At 48.2% G+C, this 13,388-nt stretch overlaps 1 protein-coding gene across 2 annotated transcripts; it reads right to left on the reverse strand.

Moving 5' to 3' along the window:
- Nucleotides 1-428: 428 nt before the first annotated feature.
- On the reverse strand, nt 429-12,231 carry LOC110255713 (uncharacterized). Of its 2 annotated transcripts, XM_084980543.1 has the most exons (4): nt 6,999-12,231; nt 5,154-5,630; nt 4,137-5,107; nt 429-1,356 (listed from the first exon to the last, which is right to left on the reverse strand). In XM_084980543.1, exons 1-2 carry the CDS (start codon nt 7,750-7,752, stop codon nt 5,581-5,583), a joined length of 804 nt encoding a protein of 267 aa, XP_084836669.1. In that variant the 5' UTR covers nt 7,753-12,231; the 3' UTR covers nt 429-1,356; nt 4,137-5,107; nt 5,154-5,580. The 2 variants fall into 2 exon arrangements, 1 of the variants encoding a protein (XP_084836669.1); XR_014818112.1 differs by lacking the exons at nt 4,137-5,107; nt 5,154-5,630 and having other exon boundaries at nt 1,226-1,356; nt 6,999-7,115.
- Nucleotides 12,232-13,388: the final 1,157 nt, after the last annotated feature.

Below are 13,388 nucleotides of genomic sequence, written 5' to 3' on the forward strand. Positions count from 1 at the left end.
TTAATAAAACTTGACTTTTTTGTTTTTCTTTTTCGGCTGCCCCCACAGCATATGGAAGTTCCTGGGTCAGGGATCAAATCTGAGCCCGAGCTGTGACCTACACCACAGCTGCGGCAATGCTGGATTTTTAACTTACTGAGCCACAGCAGAAACTTCAATCTTGACATTTTAAAAAGAAAAAGAAAAAAAAACAGTGAGAGTGGTGGAGAAAACATTTGGAGTAAAGGCTTTTCCTAGGTGGCGCTTAGGTTACATCACTTTGGGGACCGCCTGCTATTGCTACTCTTAAAGCTTCTGTGATTAAAGAAGGGAAGGTTCTAGAGGAAGGAAAATGTGGACAGTGCGGCACAAGAGTGAGTTGAGGAATTGAGCAAAGACCCCCCCCCCATGGTGTCCCCAGATGGAGTCCTGTCTCTTACCCATTCTTAGATCTTGATTCCTCTCGTTTTTATTTTTAAGTACCTTAAAACAGTCAACAGCGCAACATAATGGAAAAAGAGTCAACATTGGAAGCTCTACTATTGAGTGGACTCCATGCTCCCACAAGTTAAGTTATTTCATTCCTTAGGGTCTTGATATTCCATGCGCAACCCTGGGATGGTGGCAGCCGTTGCCTCCTTGCTCAAGATGCCTTCAGGGACATTCAAGCTGAAAAAACATTCAGGTGTTCAGTGAGTGCTGGGGAAGAATCTAGCTCCAACAGACTTCTCACTAGAAGCAGGAATAGAGTGACCTGAGATGTAAGTTCCCTCTTTTAAGTTTTGAGGTTGGAGAGAACTCCTTATTGCTTTTTTGGAAAAAAAATAAAAAGACATTCATTTTGCTTATTAAATTGTTATAATTTTCTTTTTAATAATAGGTCTGTAATAGGTAGAAATTCCCCCAAATCATGGCAAGTATGGCCTCTCCTCTCACTATAATTTGGGTAATTATAGCCGACAGCCGTTCATTTGGTTGACATCATTTGGGAGATATGCAACTTATCTCTTTGCCTGTCATCACTGTAATAGTTCATGTTTTGATAGAATCTCTCCAAAATCCATTAAACATCCTTTTATCTTCCTAAACATGCTCCACTGGATACGGCTTAAATGTTCTGCTCCTCAGGGTTATCGTGCCATTCCATACCGAACAGTGATGTCATCAGCGAGCCACTGTGTTTGTCTTTTTGCCTTTGTGGTAAATGATCGTGTTTCTAGGAATCTGGCGTCTTCTTGGTGCTGTTGCCTATTTTTGGTCAGTCTGTCTCTTTCCAGGGCCATCCACTTGATCTGAGCTGGGAGAACAGGCATGAAGCTTGCTTGAATTTGTCTACCACTGGATAAAATCGGCTCTGAACTTCAGGGGTCAGGAGCGCTTTGGGGAAAGAGTACATGTGTGAATGAATGCCATCCCAGCCTGCACTACTGATTTTCCAACAGTCTCTGATTTCTTGATTTTTTTGAAGTATAGTTGATTTACATGTTAATTTCTGCTGTACAGCAAAGTGATTCAGTTATATATATATAACACATATAATTATATGATATATATAATTATATATTATTTTCATATTCTTTTCCAAAATAATTGAATCCCAGGATATTGAATGCAGTTCTCTGGGCTCTGCAGTAGGACCTTGTTGTTTATCCATTCTGTATACGTTAGCATGCATCTACTAATCTGAAACTCCCAATCCATCTTTCCCCTCCCGTCCCCCCTTGGCCACCACAAATCTGTTCTCTGTGTCCAACAGTCCCTGATTTCTATTCAGGGATTTGCTCGTTTCTCCCTGGGGCTCCAAGGTTGAGCTCAGCCAAGCCAATCAGCACATTGCATTCTCCTAGGCATGTGATTGGTCCAGAGGTGGTGATGCACCCAAGCAGGTCCAATCAGAGTGCTCTCAGCATCTTTAGTTCATGATGCTCTATCCTGGACACACACAAAAGGAAGCATATGGCCTGGAGCTATGGGCAGTCATCTTGCCACCCTTCCTGAGTCAGCCTCAGGATGAGGCTGATACCAAGGAAGGCAGCATGGAAAGAATTCAAACAATACTTTGATGACACACTCTAACCCCTGGATTAACCTTTGCCTTCAACCTACGGATTTTTTTAAGAGATTTATGTGACAAATTTCCTTATTGTTTAAACCAGTTTGAATCAGCTTTTCTGCTACTTTCATCAAAGAGACTCCTGAGTGACTCATAATGCGAGAGTTTAGTACTTGGACTTGATAGAAAATCTATCCTAGTACCTCAGACAATATTGTCAGCACACATCATGGTAATACATGGGTGTGCACTAATTCTTTAAATTGTGCACATGCATTTTACACACTTTTGTATGTATGTTTCACTATAAAAAAGAAGAGAGTGGGAATTCCCATTGTGGCACAGCAGAAACGTATCTGACTAGGAACATGAGGTTGTGGGTGATCCCTGGCCTCCCTCAGTGGGTTAAGGATCTGGCGTTGCTGTGAGCTGGGGTGTAGGTCACAGACATGGCTTGGATCTGGTGTTACTGTGGCTGGGGCATAGGCCGGCAGCTACAGCTCTGATTTGACCCCTAGCCTGAGAACCTCCATATGCTGTGGGTGTGGCCCTAAAAAGACCAAAAGACAATAGATAAATAAATAAATAAAATTAAAATAGTTAACTATGGATATAAATAATCTTTTTTTTTTTTTTTTGTCTTTTTGCTATTTCTTGGGCTGCTCCTGCGGCATATGGAGATTCCCAGGCTAGGGGTCCAGTTGGAGCTGTAGCCACTGGCCTACGCCAGAGCCACAGCAACGCCGGATCCGAGCCGCGTCTGCAACCTACACCACAGCTCACGGCAACGCCGGATCCTTAACCCACTGAGCAAGGGCAGGGACCGAACCTGCAACCTCATGGTTCCTAGTCGGATTCGTTGACCACTGCGCCACGATGGGAACTCCGGATATAAATAATCTTTATGGATTTCTCTGCTTTGTCTGAATAGTCATAAATTATCTAAAATATAAATTTCCTTTTTTTTTTTTCCCCAGAAAAGAGTTAATACCATTATATACCCATCTAGGCAGAATAACCAACAACATTCATTCAAAAAATATTTATTGAATGTTGGAGTTCCCGTTGTGGCTCAGTGGTTAAAGAATCTGACTAGTATCCATGAGGACGCAGGTTCGATCCCTGGCCTCACTCAGTGGGTTGAGAATCCCACATTGCTGTGAGCTGTGGTGTAGGTCACAGATGCGGCTCAGATCCCATGTTGCTGTGGCTGTGGTGGGGGCCAGCAGCTACAGCTCTGATTAGACCCCTAGCCTGGTGCCATATATGCCTGCACCCATATGCCACCGGTGCAGCCCTAAAAGGACAAAAGACAGAAAAAAAAATTATTGAATGTCTATTATTTGTCAGACATTCTAGGTCTTAGGGATATAATGGAGGAACAAGACAAAAATCCCCACTCAAAAAGATACAATTACCCCCCCCCCCAACAAAGGATCTATAGTCAGGCCAGGTAATGATGAGTGCTGTAAAGAAAAGGAGGGAGGGACAAAGTGCTATTGTTTAGGCAGCAGGGCTGAGAAGACCTCTCTGATGAGGTGACAAATGAGCAGAGACCTAAAAGGAGTGAGAGTGAGCCTTGCAGATATCAAGGGATTCAGAAAGAGCTCTTCAGACCTGGGAGCAGTGTGTGCAAAGGTCCTGAGGCAGAAGTGAGCATGGCGTGCTCTGGACACAGCCCAGAGCAGGGCGTCAGGGAGAAGGCAGCCAGGAGCACAGCCTCCTTTGCTGGGGCCAGGACTTTGATTACATCCAGAGAGAGGCGGGATCTCTTTGGAGGATTTGGGAGGAATATTAGGATGTGACTCAGTGTTGAAGCAATCACCGTGGGGCATGGAGAACAGAGGGAGGGTAAGGACATGGTGCAGGGCGGGCTTTGATGCTGCTTGCTTCAGCTGGCTGCTGAGGAGCCAGAAGCACTGACCCGAAAGAGAACACATAGGTCATTGCATTTTAGTTTTTGTCCCCAGAGTCCTTCTGCAAGTCATGCCACCCTCCCTAAGTGACCTGGGAGTCTGTAAACCCAGCGGTAGGAGTGGTGCCTGCGACTTTGCAGAATGTGGGCATCTCTGCCCTGGGAGCTTGGCCAGCCCTGACCTCTGACCTGGAGGCAGGCGGGGCTGCAGAAGCAGGAGTGAGGGGGACGCCACAGCCCTGCTGGACCCCTGGGCACAGCTTCTTCGCTCCTGTCAGACACATGGGTACCTCTGCCCTTGGGCCAGCTCTGGAAAAGGATCTCAAAATGAACATCTAACGTCCTGGGCTAGGAGTTCAGATAGAAATGCTTGCTCAGTCTCGCTGAGTTCCGTCTTCCCTTTCCAACAGGGAAGAGAAGGCAAAGAGAAGGGAGAGGCACAAGAGAGCCTTCCGAACTTTCCACATGCTCTCTGAGTACTTCCTATGGAAGGACTGAAGTTTCCTTTGAGGCGCCGGCCAAAATAGCCCCCTGCGGTGTTGCGTTCAAATGAACTGATAAGCCCCCCCCCTTCCCCCCCCCCCCTCCCCCGCTGCAGTTTCCTGTCTTGGGTTAGAATTGCTATTGAAGCCTCACTGAGCATTTCCTGCAGGTTTGCCTTCTTTGACTGTGATAAGTATTAATGCCCTTAATTTTTTATTCCTCCCTTGGGCCTGGGATTTTTGTGAAGAGTGAGGTTTTCTTGTTCTTTCAGCCGCCTTTCTCGGCCATGAACAATTTTCATCGTCTGTGGCAGATTTTTCTAGGGTTTTTTTTTTTTTTTTTTTTGTCTTTTTAGGGCTGCACCAGTTGCATATGGAGATTCCTAGGCTAGGAGTTAATTGGAGCTGTAGCTGCCGGCCTACACCACAGCCACAGCAACGCAGGATCTGAGCTGCGTCTGCAAACTACGCCACAGTTCACAGCAATGCCTGATCCTTAATCCACTGATGGAGCCCAGGGATCAAACCCCAGTCCTCTTGGATGCTAGTCAGGTTGGTTAACCACTGAGCCATGATGGGAATTCCATTTTCTTTCTTTCTTTTTGTCCTTTTAGGGCCACACCCATGGCATATGGAGGTTCCCAGGCTAGGGGTCGAATCGGAGCTACAGCTGCCAGCCTACACCACAGCCACAGCAACGCCAGATCCGAGCTGTGTCTGCGACCTACACCACAGCTCAAGGCAACACCAGATCCCTAACCCACTGAGTGAGGCCAGGGATTGAACCCGCAACTTCATGGTTCCTAGTCGGATTGTTTCCACTGCACCACAACAGGAACTCCGGAACTCTGGAACTCCATTTTCTAGGTTAGTTTTTCATTCAGACCTTCACTTTGGTTTTTCTTTCCCTGTTTTGAAAAGAATGAGAATCCTACAGCAGCCAAAACTGAATGCGGGAGTTTGAAGCTCACCACTGTTGCTTTTCTTGTTGTTTTCTTCTCCCCAGAATCCTTCATCTGGGGCAGTCATTTCCCTGTGATTCAGACAACATTTTGTGTGTTGGAGGATGTGCTTTCTTTCACCCAGAGAGAGAGGTCGTAATTTTCATCAGGTTTTTCAAAATATTCTTACTAACATAAATTTGAAAACTTTCAGAAACTCTGAGGATTATCGCTTTGGGCAAATCTGGTGACCAATCTTTCTGAAACACGGAAACAAACATAATTATATTTCTGGAGACGGTGAGAAAAAGGCCCTCTCTTCCCCTAGAACCATGAAGCATGTGAAGTAAAAGTGATTTCCACTTCCCCACCCGCCTCCCGCACTGTACAGAGGTGGAAGCGGACTTCTCAAATCTCAGCTGCGACCGGAGCCCACATCTTGAGTTCTTGACTCAGTGTTCTCTTCATCACCCACATTTCACCAGCAGCAAGATGTCCAGCTTCCCGAATATTCCGCCTCCTAAACTCTTCTCTCTCTCTTTTTTCAGGGCTGCACCTGAGGCATATCCAAGTTCCCAGGCCAGGGATTGAATCCTAGCTGTAGCTTCGACCTGCCCGACAGCTGTGGCAATGCCTGATCCTTAACCCACTGCACAGGGCTGGGGATTGAACCCACACCTCTGCAGTGACCCACGCTGCTGCAGTCGGATTCTTAACCCACTGTGCCACAGTGGGAACTCCTCTCTTTATTAGGACAACCAATTTATCCTCCGATTTATTCCTCCAATGAAAGCAATTTCATTCCAAGAACCTAAGTAATTCTGAGTAATTGACAGGAACCTTCCAACCATACAAAGGGTCATAGATGTAAGAAATCATGTCTTGTCCCTCCAACCTCCAGAGATTACTCGCGTGTTTTCATGGACTCCAGCCTTTGCACTGAGAGCCGTCTCTTTGTATCCATGCTTCCACTCTGCCCAGGATTTGGGGGCTTGAAGACAAGGACCTTTTCTTGAGAGTTCTTCTATCTTCGAGGCTCTCACACAGGCCTGAGTGCTCTGTATACAGTCCATTACACTTTAGGACACTGTCTCGTGGTCACCACGTGGGCTGTAATTCCTAAGCTCAGTGCCTTCAAGGGTGAGGCAGGTAATGAAGAAAAACAAATGTAGGACCAGAGGGGCAGTGGAAAGCATAGAAAACTTACGCATCTGTGTCCCATCGAGTCTAAAAATTGTAAAAGCACTTCCAAGGCCAAACGTCCCACTATTGTAGCATGAAAAGGTCAGCAAACCCCAAACAGAATAAAACTGGACAGTATGGTCAGAGCCAATCATTTCTGGGCTTTGAAAACTGGCTCACGTCAAAGAACAAATGGAAAAGCATTTACTCATGAAAAACAGAGCTTCAGGCAAGAAGAGTGGGGTCTGCTCTTTTGGTCCCGGCTGCCCCGCTCCTAGCCCTCTTCCCAGGTCCACCCATCCGCAGTTTTATCAGCAATCGACTGATCAGCGAAAAATATCAAGTCTGCTGCTAAGGGGCAAATCAATTTGAGGGCAGAGGGCGCAAACCCACAGCATTGACAGTAACAGAGAACTTGGCAGGAAACCAACGGAAAACGCACAAACCTGCAAGCCCGAAAATGTGCTCCTGATGGGGGTACGCGGCGGACCAGCCATACATTTTACAGAAAACCCTGTAACGGGACAGCCCAAGGGTCGAGATGGGCTCTCCGCGCGGCCCGACAGGCTGGGAACCTGCACATGCGCAGGAGGAAGCCAAGCCAGCCCAGCAGAGCCCAGTGAAAACCAGTGGAGGCTTAGGCCGGGCCAGACCTCGTCGCCTTGCGTGACCTTCACACACATCTATTCGCAGGGGGTGGACGCCTTGCAGGTTTGTGGGCTTTGAGAAGAAATGCTGCCGCAGGTCACGGCGCCGGGTTACTGCGGCGGGTCGGCCCCGCGCCGGGGAGGTGGGCGGGGCTTGCTCCCCGGTCCTGGGTAACGCCCCCTTGTCACCTCCTGGCTCCTCCTCTCTTCCTGGCCCTGGTGCGGTGGTAGGAAAGTGGTGACCCCTTTGGCACGGCGTCACTTCTGTGGTGGGAAGGAGGGTGGCAGGAGGCTGGCAGGACTGCCGGCCCGTGTTTTCCCTGCAGAGTCCTTTTCGTTGGGAGCTGGGGGGGTGGGGGGGCTCTGTGTAGTGAGTGGAGGGGACTCGGCGGCGGGCAGTGCTGGCGGCCAGCCCTCGCTGTTCCCGTGGGCACCGCCTCCTTTGTCCTGGCCTCGCAGGACCTACCTCAGGCCCACCTCTCTCCCCTGCTCTTCTGTTCGATTCTCTCTTTTTTTTTTTTTTTTTTTTTTTTCTATGCCGCACTCGCGGCATAGGGAGGTGCCCAGGCTAGGGGTTCAATCGGAGCTACAGCCGCCGGCCTACACCACAGCTCACCGCAACGCCGGATCTTCAACCCACTGAGCGAGGCCAGAGATCGAACCCGCAACCTCATGGTTCCCAGTCGGATTTGTTTCCCCTGCGCCACGATGGGAACTCCTCGATTTCCCTTCTTTGCTGGCTTCTGACGCACATGGCCCAGTGGGCATTTGTACCAGGGCCTCAAAAATAGCGGGGCGCTTCGCCCCACCACACCCAGGTTCCCCAGAGGTACCCCAAGGTCAGCAGGACTGTCTATTCCTGGGTGAAGCACCCACCCCCAGCCCTGTTCAGTGAACCAGCAGGTTGCATCCGACCTGAGGGTGCGGGTAACCGGGAGGAGTTCACGGAGTAGCAGGCATACAAGGGGCGGGTTTTAGGAGGCAGTCCCCTGCTGCTCTGCAACCCCCTGCTCTCTCTGAACCTCTGAGATGACCTTGAACTCTGAGCACCCAAGAGGAAGGACAGGGTAGGGAGGGCCCAAGAGCTGTAGGGTTCCTCGGACTGTAGGGTCCACAAACGTGGGCTCTGGTCCCTTGTGGTAGGCAGAAAAGTGGTTCCCCAAGTGCCCAAATTCCTGAAACCTGCCTCCCGTGGCAAACAGGACTTTGCACGTGTGACTGAGTTAAGGCCTGTGAGCTGGGAAGAGATGCCTGTGATGCACAGGTGGGTCCAATATAATCACTCGTGTCTTTATGAGAGGGAGGCAGGCGGGTCAGGGCTGGAGACGTGATGCAGGAAGGGGAGGCCGGGTTGATGTGATTGATGGTGGGAGTCATGGGACAAAGAAAGCGGGTGGCCTCGAGAGGCTGGCAAAGCTAAGGGACTCAGGTTCTTCCCTGAGTTGTTCTGGGAGCAACACAGTCCTGCTGACACCCCGGCTTTAGCCCAGCGAAACTCACTTTGGACTTCGGACCTCCAGAGTGGTGAGGTAATACATTTGAGCGGTTTCAAGCCATAGTGTTTGTGGTCACTTATTACAGCAGCAACAAACTGAATCCTCAATCCATCCTACACCTGCCGGTGACGGAGCTCTTGGACCCTTGGGCGGGTGATTCCTCTTTCTTGGCCCCAAGTTCTTTAGGAAGGATTGTGGGAAGCAGGATCTACGATCATTTTCAAACATTTGCTCGTAAACGTAAAGGCACAGGATGGTTTTATTAACAGGAGCCATGTGTGGAAGCCCTGTGTCCGGCAGATAAGAATGAGCTTCTTTGGTGGTTTGGGACCCACGGGGCAGAGCAAGCGGAAGGTGAGGTGTAAGTGGGGGAGGGGGTGGGGGAAGGGGGGAAGGTAGGCACTGGCGTCAGGGATTGGTTGACACACCAAAAACTCACTGGAGTCGAGTAGAATTGAAAGTACCATAGTTACTAACGAGCCTTTCCGCCTGTGCTCTGTGAACTCATCAGAGTAGACTCCATCTTCAAGGCACAGCCATTTCTTGCAACATCCGCATTTCAAGTCCCTACCCCCTAAGGAGCTTAAGCTGGAAGGGAACAGTCATGCCTGCCGTAGCAAGAGCCATTAATACAACACCATCTGAGAAGAACCACGGCTAGTGGTCCACTGTTACTGAAACCGACTTCTGTAGCCTGCCAGCATCCTCAAAGTGTCCCTGGGGAAGGTCCTCTCTCCCCGAAGTTTTCCTCTTGCTTTTCTTCTGTTGCTCTTGAAGTCCTGCCAGGGTCCAAACTCGCGCCTCTGTACACGATGCTGAGTTGCAGATGTCTAAAGCTGGGGACCCCCCACGACATCGAGCTCAGAAAGCAGAAGGGATAGGTAAAGGGGGCAGCAGACACGGTTTCTCATTGGCACTAATGGTCTCTGGGAGGATGCCAAGGGCAATATAAACCCAGCCCAACAGAGCAATCAAAGCATCATTTGAAAAACAAACAAATAAGCTTAATGGGTGAGGATTTCAACTCCCTTCTCCAAAGCCACTGTAGGTCCAGACAAAACAAACACAGAAGTGGAGGAGGGTTATTAAATGGGAACTGGTGTGGGCTGTACAGGAAAATTTTCTGCTTGGTCACTGGGTCAGCCCCCACCCCCACCCCCAGCCCCATAAAACGTGTAAGAATCCACAAAGGAACTTGTTAAAATTGCAAATACCTGCATTCCGTCAAACCCAGAGAGTCTGCTTCAACAGGTCTGGCATGAAATGTTCCCCACATGCACGGTCCTGGGAGGAAATATAGACAATTATTGACAATGGCATCTGAGCTACCAAAGCGAAGGCAGCAGGGACTTAGGTTTTAAGCCCACTCTGGGAAACTCTAACAAGTAGGACCCTCATGCACACTTTTTATTTCCTGGAGTGCTTCTCTCTACACAACTTTATTAGGTGACGGCGTAATAAAGTTCTCTTAAAAAAAAAAGTAATTACTGGAGTTCCCTGGTGGCAGAGCAGTTAAGGATCTGGTGGTGTTGCTGCTGTAGTACAGGTTTGATCCCTGACCTGGGAACTTCTGCATGCTGCAGATGGGCCAGAAAAGAAAAGTAACTATTTTTGTTATATGGTGATGTTGTATAATGTCAGCTCTAAACATCTTAAAATCCAGTGCCTTTTGCATGGAGCTGTCAGTGTCCCCAACACCGTTTATTTAGGAGTCTGTCCTTTCCTCATTGTGTATTCTTAGCTCCTTCGTTGTAAACTGACCATATATGCATGGATTGATTTCTGGGCTCTCTGTTCTGTTCTGTTGATCTAAATGTCTGTTTATATGCCAATACCATCCTGTTTCGGTTGTGTGGCTTGGAATATAGTTTGAAATCAAAAAGTGGGCTACTTCCAGCTTTGTTCTTCTTTCTCCAGATGGCTTTGGCTATTTGGGGTCTCTTGTGGGTCCATACAAATTTTAGGATGGTTTGTTCTTTCTCTGTGAAAAATGCCATTGGGATTTTGATAGGGATTGCATTGACTCTGAAGATGACTTTGGGTGGCATGGGCGTTTTAACAGTGCTAATTCTTCTAGTTCATGAGCATAAAATATCTTTGCCTTTGTGTCTTGTTCGGTTTCTTTCATCAGCGTCTTATCATTTACAGTGGACAGGGGAATTCTTGAGCTCCTGTACTTTGTCCTTGCTTCTCTGCATCTTGATGCTCTTTCCCAGGGAAGAATTCTGTGTCCTTGGCCTTGGTTCCTTTTGCAATCATCTAGGTGATTGTAAAGAAAGGCAGAAATGCTGAACCAAGGTAAAATGCACTCTCCTTGTCGAGAGTGCCTTCACTCATCTGTTCATCCACTCTGATCTGTTCATTCCACCGATAATTGCTGAGTGCCTATCTTGTGCCAGGCACGCGCTTGACATGAGAGGTACAGAAATGAACAAGACAGGGGCCCTGCCCTTGTGCAACTTATATTCTGATACAATAAAACAGACAAGAGAGGGAGGGAAAGGAAAAGAGTGGAGAAAAGCAAGAAAATCAGAGTTGGTGAGTTCCTGTGGCTCAGTGGAAATGAATCCGACTAGTAACCATGAGGCTGCAGGTTCAATCCCTGGCCTTGCTCAGTGGGTTGGAGATCTGGCATTGCTGTGAGCTGTGGTGTAGGTCACAGATGTGGCTTGGATCCTGTGTTGCTATGGCTATGGTGCAGGCTGGCAGCTGTAGCTCTGATTTGACCCCTAACCTGGGAACCTTCATATGCCGAGGGTGTGGCCCTAAAAAGGAAAAAAAAAAAAAAAAAAAAAGAAAGAAAAGAAAATCAGATTTGTTGGTGCTGAGACGAGAAAGATGGTGGATGGCATGACCAGAGGATGCTGGATTGGGTGGTTAGCGAGGGGCTGTCTCAGATTAAACAGCTGAGAATTATCTGAATGTCAAGAAATCATTAAAGCAAACACCAAAGAGAGGGGCATTCAGGAGTTCCCTTGTAGTGCAGTGGGTTAAAGGTCTGGTGTGGTCACCGCTGTGGCTCAGGTTTCATCGCTGGTCTGGGAATTTCTGCATACTGTGGGTGTGGCCCAAAAAACACCCCAAACAAAACAAACAAGAAAGTAAAAACTGTGTCAAAATGGTCAAAAAAAGTAAAAATAAATAACCTATTAAAAAATACTAAAAAGGGGGGGGTGGGCATTCCACCAAGAGGGACTATGTACTTGGGAAGAAGAATATAAATCAGACCAACAGCATAATGGTATTTTATTTAAATACATTTTCAAAAAATTGTATTTCTCTTCTTCATAGCTCCATTTAAATAGACTGTTTGGAATCAGAGTCACCTGTGAGAAATAGAGCTTAGCAGCGAAAAGGAATCGTCGGCTCTGATAGAATTTCTTTCCACAGTAACTAATTTGCCCTCTTCCCTAGGCAGGAATTCTTCCTTTTCTTGTTCTCAGAATAGAAAAGAAAAAAAAGAAAAAAGAAAAAAACTCAACCCAACCAAAAACATCCCACCTCGCCCCCAACAGAAATAACCCCTATTACGGACCAACTCCAGCCATGAAAGAAGAGCGCGTCATCAGGGTGTGACGTCACCACGTTTCCATCAGGGTGTGATGTCACTACGTTTCGCATTAACTGGAGCAAAGGATCTGAGACGAGGGGAGGTTTTTGGAAAGAACTGCACCCCTTCCTCCTTGATTGATTACAGCAGCCTTGCGGTTAAATACTTAAAAATAGACCAGCGATCAATTGTTTGACCCACTCACCAGCTGCGAAAGGTGTCGTCGCCCCCACGTTCATATGTTGAAATCCTAACCCCACCCCGACCCGTGTGACGGATTTGGAGAGGGGGGCCTTCAACGGGGCAGAGGTTAAACGGCGTCACGAGGGTGGGGCCCGGATCTGATGGGACTGGAGCCCCTAGAAGAAGAAGAGATACCACCGACCCTCTGCCACATGAGGTCCGGGTGAGAAGGCAGCCGTCTGCAAGCCGGGAAGAGGAGCCCTCACCCCGACCGGGTCATGGCGGCCCTTGACCTTAGACTGCCAGCCTCCAGAGCTCTAAGAGAATGAACTTGTGTTGTTGGGGCCCCTGGTCCGTGGTGTTTTGTTATGGCAGCCTGAGCAGCTGGAGACATCCCATCTGTCACCTGTAGTTGGCCCAGAGACGGGGTGCAGTAAAATGAATGAAGGGACATGACTCCCCCACCCCCATCTCCAGCCCTAGGCCCAGGGCTGGAAACATGTCTAAAGAGATATGGTGCCCCAAGGATTTAGCGTCAAACAAAATTCTTTATTTTTCTTAACTTGGAACTAATGTATTTAAACTGAAAGTTTAATATTGGAGTTCCCCTTGTGGCTCAGCAGGTTGTGAACCTGACTAGTATCTGTGAGGATGCAGGTTCGATCCTGGCCTCAGTCAGTGGGTTAAGGATCCACTCTTGTTGTGAGCTGTGGTGTAGGTCACAGGCGTGGTTCTGATCCCATGTTGCTGTGGCTGTGGTGTAGGCCAGCGGCTACAGCTCTGATTCAACCCCTAATCTGGGAACCTCCAGCTGCTGAGGGTGCAGCCCTCAAAAGCTAAAACAAGAAAAGAAAAAAACACGTTTAAAAATAAAATGCACAAGAAAACATTTTCATCAGCCTGTGAAAGTATCACAAGACCTGACAGTGGTCCCCTCCCTCGTCTGTCCTGAGATCCTGC

The sequence above is a fragment of the Sus scrofa genome, chromosome 10 (assembly GCF_054392235.1).
Source record: "Sus scrofa isolate SSC_HxYL_T2T_F1_AM1 chromosome 10, Sscrofa_HxYL_maternal_Yorkshire_Landrace_v2.0, whole genome shotgun sequence".
NCBI lineage: Eukaryota > Metazoa > Chordata > Mammalia > Artiodactyla > Suidae > Sus > Sus scrofa.

What these genes read in the sequence shown, in the direction of transcription:
- LOC110255713 (XM_084980543.1), bottom strand. Translation starts at nt 7,752, where the DNA reads ATGCCGCGAGTGCGGCATAGAAAAAAAAAAAAAAAAAAAAAAAAGAGA. An exon ending in GCACATTTTCGGGCTTGCAG is followed by an intron (nt 5,631 to 6,998) that starts GTTTGTGCGTTT and finishes TCCGTGTTTCAG; the next exon opens with AAAGATTGGTCACCAGATTT.